This window comes from Hemitrygon akajei, chromosome 30 (genome assembly GCF_048418815.1).
Source record: "Hemitrygon akajei chromosome 30, sHemAka1.3, whole genome shotgun sequence".
Classification (NCBI taxonomy): domain Eukaryota; kingdom Metazoa; phylum Chordata; class Chondrichthyes; order Myliobatiformes; family Dasyatidae; genus Hemitrygon; species Hemitrygon akajei.
The window spans coordinates 24,301,372-24,307,854 of NC_133153.1; the positions used below are offsets into that span (position 1 = coordinate 24,301,372).

The 6,483-nt window shown below is 40.0% G+C and overlaps 1 protein-coding gene across 2 annotated transcripts in view; it reads left to right on the forward strand.

Moving 5' to 3' along the window:
- The window catches only part of myo5c (myosin VC), a 124,546-nt gene that overhangs the window by 105,429 nt on the left and 12,634 nt on the right, over positions 1-6,483 (forward strand). For both annotated transcript variants that reach the window (XM_073033138.1, XM_073033137.1), the window contains 3 exons: positions 3,124-3,278; positions 3,642-3,731; positions 6,203-6,353. In XM_073033138.1, the coding sequence (XP_072889239.1) occupies positions 3,124-3,278; positions 3,642-3,731; positions 6,203-6,353 (396 nt within the window). The remainder of the gene's footprint in view (positions 1-3,123; positions 3,279-3,641; positions 3,732-6,202; positions 6,354-6,483) is intronic.

Sequence of the window (6,483 nt, forward strand, 5' to 3'; positions counted from 1 at the left end):
GTACAAACTACAAAGGGAGATTGAAATGGTACGTAAAAAGGGGAAAGTTACAAATATCATGGGGAATTCTATTATGCAAGTAGATTGGGAAAATATGGTCAGTGCTGGATCCCAAGAGAAGGAATTTGAAAAATGCCTACTAGATGGCTTTTTAGAGCAGCTTGTAGTTGAGCCCACCAGGGAAAAGGCAATTCTGAAATGGGTGTTGTGCAATGACTGGATTTGATTAGGGAGCTCAAGGTAAAGGAACCTTTAGGAGGCAGTGATCATACTATGGTAGAATTCATGTTGCAGTTTGAGAGGGAGAAGATAAAATTAGAGGTATCAATATTATTGTGGCGAGAAGTAAATTACAGAGACATGAGAGAGGAGCTGGCCAAAGCTGATTAGAAGGAAACACTAGCAAGGATGAAGGCAGAAGAGCAATGGCTGAAGGTTCTGGAAGCAATTCAGAAGCTGCAGGATAGATACATCTCAAAGAAATGGTTTAATGGGAGGATAAGTCAACTATGGCTGATAAGGGAAGTATAAGAGATCTCAACAGCAAAAGGGAAGGAATGCAATATAGCAAAAACTATTGGAAAGTTAGTGGATTGGGAAGCTTTTAAAAAAACAACAGAAGGTAACTAAGAAAGCAATAGGGAGATAAAAGATGATATATGAAGATAAGCTGGCCAATAACATAAAAGAGGGGATACCAAAGGATTTTTTTTCAGATATATAAAGAATAAAAGCGAGTGGGAGTGGGTATCAGACCACTGGAGTAACGGGTGTCAAAGAAATTTTGGACAAACTTAGTAAGTATTTCGTGTCATTCTTCACTGTGAAAGACACCAGCAATATGCCAGAAATTTCAGAATGTCAGAAGGGCAGAAGTGAGTGTAGTTACTATTACTAAGAAAAATGTGCTTGTAAAGCTGAAGTCTGAGGGTAGATAAGTCACGTGGACCAGATGGACTACATCCCAGGCTCTGAGGGAAGAAGCTGCAGAGATTGTAAAGGTTGTAGTGATCTTTCAAGAATCACTAGATTCTGGATTGGTTCTGGAGCTCTGGAAAATTCCAACTCTTTAAGAAGGGAGGGAGGCAAAAGACTGGAAATTATAGACCAGTTATCCTGACTTTGGTGGTTGGGAAGATGTTGGAGTCCATTATTAAAAATGAGGTTTCGGGGTGCTTGGAGGCACATGACAGAATAGCCCAATGTCAGCATGGTTTCCTTGAGGTGAGATATTGCCTGAGAAATCTGTTGGAATTCTTTGAGCAAATGAGAGGCGGGATTGACAAAGGAGAGACTGTTTTCAGAAGGCCTTTGACAAGATGCTGCACATGAAGCTGCTAAAGAAGATAAGAGCACATGGTGTTACAGGAAAGATACTAGTATGGATAGAAGATTGGCCGAGTGGCAGGAGGCAAATAGTGGGAATAAAGGGGGCCTTATCTGGTTGGCTGCCAAGGACTAATTGTATTCTGCAAGGGTCGGCATTGGGACCTCTTCTTTTCATGTTATATGTCAATGATTTGAGTGACAGAATTAATGGCTTTGTAGCCAAGTTTCTGGATGATACAAAAATAACTGAAGGGGCAGGTAGTGGTGAGGAAGCAGGGCCTTTGCAGAAGGACTAAGCCAGATTAGGGGAATGGGCATAAAAGTGGCAAATGCTATATTATGTAGGGAAGTTTATGATCATCCACTTTGGTAGAAGGTGTTTTCTAACTGGGGAGTAGATTCAGAAATCAGAGATGCAATGGGACTTGGAAGTTCTCCTGCAGAATTCGCTAAAGGTTGGCTTGCAGGTTGAGTTGGTGGTAAGGAAGGCAAACACAATGTTAGCATTCATTTTGAGAGCACTAGAGTATAAAGGGAAAGATGTAAAGCTGAGACTGTATAAGGCATTGGTCAGATCGCACTTGAAGTATTATGAGCAGTTTTGTGTCCCCTAACTAAGAAAGGATGTGCTGGCATTGGAGGCAGGCCAGAGGAGGTTCATGAGAATGATTCTGGGAAAGAAAAGGTTAATGTATGGGTAGCATTTGATGGCTCTGGGCCTGTACTCACTGGAGTTTAGAAGAATGAGGGGGAATCTTATTAAAACCTACTGAATATTGAAAAACCTAAATGGAGTGATGTGGGAGGGATAATTCCTATAATGGAGCAGTGTAAGACCAGAGGTCACAGCCTCAGAATAGAAGGACGTCCCTTTAGAAAAGACATGAGGAGGAATTTCTTTAGTCAGAGGCTGGTGAATCTATTGGAATCTATTGCCACAGATGGCAGTGGAGGCCAAGTCATTTTAAGTAGAGGTTGACAAATTCTTGATTAGTAAGTGTGTCAAAGGTTATGGGGGAAAAAACAGAAGAATGAGGTTATGAGAGATAATAACTCAATCATGTTTGAATGGTGGAGAAGACTTCATGGGCCAAATCGCCTAATTCTACTCTTGTGTCTTATGGTCTTAAGGTGGATGAAGTGGTAGGGGAGGAGGATTTTGCAATGAGGTGTGGTATTGTCTGGAATTACTCTCTACAGTAACTATATTTGGAAAGGAAATTATCATTTCCTTTTCAAATCATATCTTTTTCAAATGTTCTCCAGTCACACTGTGGGAACCAGCGATTTCTGAGTGTCTGCTTACTCACCATAAGTGAGTTAAAAGATGTGTTTTAGGAATCTGAAACCAAACCAAAGAGTGTTGCTCACATATGCCCCACTCTGGTTTTACAGTAGACTGCACAAAGGCCCTTCTTTCAGTTCTCCACTGGTCCAGTCCAGCAGACAGCTGTTTATTATTCTTCTAGTCACCCTTTACCCACACCATAGACCAGTTGAATTCAACCCAGCCAATGCTGGGAGTCACAGATGGTGTGGAGATGCCCATTTTGAACTCGTATGAAATAGAGACCTGAGCTCCAGTGAATATCAGACTTCCAAATCAGCTCTTCGTTATCTCCCAGTGTCATGCCAGCTCCTGGCATTGACCCGATTTTTACCCTCGGTAACTCGTGTCACGTGCCAGCTTTAATTACGCGTCTAAATGGCTGTGGGTTTGGTTCTAAAATGTTTTAAATCATCTTTGTGGTAACATTTCGCGTTGCTGTCTTTAATCATCTGTTTTATTATTAGATCTTAAACCAAGAGGTGTGGTGGTAAACATGATTCCAGGACTTCCAGCCTACATTCTGCTTATGTGTATTCGCTACGCAGACGATACCAATGATGCTGACATGTTGAAGTCTTTGATGAACTCCCTGACTGTTGGTATCAAGGAAGTTGCCAAGGTAGAAGAACCATTGGAAGTGTTTAAAATATTTTTTTTCTTTATAATTAAGTTTGCTAGCAATGGCTTGTTTCTTTTAGCATGTTTATTGTTTGGTTTTTTTTACAAATGATATATTAATTTTAGAATTTCACTTGAATGTTTGACACAGAAAATGAATTTCATCCAGAGGTGGAAGTACTTTTAAGATCTAGATGACACAAATTTTGAAGTGGTTGTGTGGGATTATGATTGGACTCAGTGAACTAAAACTACTCCTCATTTTCTCTCTCCCTTCCCCCCCCATCTCCCCCTCCCTCTATCTCCCTCGAGATCTTGTTAGCATTTATTAATTTATTCTTACAAATTTTGCTGTATTTCACAGAAACACCATGAAAATTTTGAAATCCTGTCTTTCTGGCTTTCGAACAATGTCCTCTTTCTCAACTGCTTAAAGCAGTACAGTGGAGAGGAGGTAAGGTCATGCTTTGTCTCAGAATTCTGAATTTGTTCTCCATTTTAAAAAAAATATCTTCAGTTTCTATTCCAATATGGAAGTTCATAAGTTGCAATTTTCAATTAAAATTTTCATCAGTTTTACAATCTATACATTCCATTGGCACTTTTGACATAAAACTGTTAGCCATAGCTTTGCTTCTGTATCTTTGTTTATGGCTTTTTAGAGTTCAGGACCATCTCTAATGGTTCTCAAGATACTGGTAGAGTCACTGGAGTCCACCTTGTGAATTAATTTCCTTCAGTGCAACCATACATGGTGGTCCTGGAATTTGGTTGGTGGTGAAGGAACATAACCCTTTTGCTACTCTGTTGGTCCTGTGCTACTGGTGGAATTGGATAAACCTCTCGATGGTGGTGAAGATGTTTGTAATGTCGGTTGGAAGCTCGCATTCTATCGATGTGTCCACATCAGGCTGCTACTTGAGTATCCTGTGATCAGCTCTTTCAGTTTTGGTCAAAGTTGACCGAGAAGAACTTTTCGGTGTTGATTGGACCTTTTCTGTCCTTGAGGTGATGCCGGAAGACCTGTCTAGTTTTATTCTCAGTGTTGCTGGTACCATTTTAACAACTTGCTCAGTCATTTCTTGGGATGTGGAATGATGTTAATCAGACTGGGCGAAGTCGATAGGTTTCCTTCCCTAAAATTCAGAACCATTTTGACAAAATTCTAGTGGTTTCCTTAGTTACTGTGTGTAGTGTTAGCCTTAATGTTAGATTATTATGTAATTCAGTATAAATTCCCTATTTCCCATGTGCATATTTGAACCTGTTTATTCAAGCCGCTGGAATACTACTCCAGTTACCTAACCACTGTGCTAACACCATAGAAACAGACCCTTCTGCTCAACTTGCTGGCTAACTGCAAGTCCCAATTGCCTGCTTATCCAAATGCCATTTAAATGCTATAATTGTACCTACCTATCACTTCCTCTGGCAGCTTGTTCTATATTTATACCACACTACAGTGGAAAAAGTTGTCCCTTGAGTCCCTTTTATATTTCGCCTCTCATTATAAACCTATGCTCTCCAATTTTGAATTCCCCTACCCTGGGGAACTGACTGACTATTCATCTTATCCCCTCATGATTTTATGATACATTTGTAAAGTTACCTCTCAGCCTCCTATGCTCCAGTGATTGTCCAGTGATGGCAGGGTACCATGTAAGACCAATGTTAAAAATGTTTTAATAGCAAAAATTTTTAACTCATTTACTGCCTCATTTTAGGAAAATGTCAGGATTTCTTATTTTAATCCACTGAATCATAAGTGTAGCTAGCTGGAATATTCTATACTTTCACATTCTCCAGGGAAAACCATTGGAATAAGGACAAATGTCCTTGATAAAATTATAAAAGGCTTTCCTCATCTCGTTAACATACTGTAGGAACTGAAGGGTCATTACCTTGGTCTTCTCAATATATTGCTCATGATGTAGGATGTCATTGATGAAGGCTTGTGGGTGCAGTGTGCTGTGGCTGAGATGAATGGTCTCCTACTCTCATTTTCCTTGTGTTAGCCATAACATCAACTAGCTCCATTGTTATGCCAGGTCCTTGGTCCCACACTTGTTTGAGTACTATCTTAATATCAAGAGTCACATGCAAAATGCTGGTGGAACACAGCAGGCCAGGCAGCATCTATAGGAAGAAGCACTGTCGACGTTTCAGGCCGAGACCCTTCTAGTCCTGACAAAGGGTCTCAGCCCGAAACTTCAACAGTTCTTGCCTCAGTTTTTAGTTCCCTGTAGGGACCAAAGTTGTAATGATCCAAGTATTCGTATTTATTTCATATATACATTTAAGTTGGCAATTTTATAGATCACAGGTGAGACAGGTATTTCCAGTTCTGGCCTTTCAACCTAAGATCTTCCAATTTCTGATTGAGGCAGGCAGAGGAAGTTTACTAGACTGTCTGCGCTACGTGGAGAATTCAAGTCGAGATTAAACCTATATTTGGATTTTGAAGAATGAGAGGCGATCTCATTAAATCTTAGAGAATTTGTTACAGGGCTCGGCAGGATTGACACCAGAACAATGTTGTGCCTATTGGAAAGTCTCGAACCTAGTGTCAAACTTACAAACCGATAAATTAACTATACAGAACTAAGACGAGAGAAAAAAAAGATTCTCAGTGAATAGTGAATTTTGGAGTTCTGCACCTTGCAGAGTTGTGCAGGTTCAGTTCTCGAGTTTATTCAAGACAAAGATCAATGTGTTTTTTTAAATTGAGGGGAGTTAAAAGATTTGAGGTTGGAGGGATTGAAGTAAAAGGCCTGAATCGTCTTCCCATTACTGTGATCTAATGAACAATAATTGCTTTAGTCGGTAGGTAGATAGACTAAACTCTCATATCTGAAGTAACAAACAGGTACTACACATTGTTTGTTATTGGTTTATTTATAACATGTACTTCATGTTTTATTGAAGGAGTTTATGAAGCACAACACTCTTCAGCAAAACAGTCAATGCTTGAGAAACTTTGACCTGTCTGAATATAGGCAGATTCTGAGTGACTTGGCTATCCATATCTACCAACAAGTGATTCAAGTGATGGAAAACGACCTTCAGCCAATGATAGGTAAAGACCATCTTCAAAAACATCACCTCTTGCACATCAGATGGTGAATTCATGCCCCTCCAGGAGGAGCTGTGTCGTCAAGCTGGACCCTTTATTAGGTACCTCCTGTACCTAATAAAATGGCCACTCA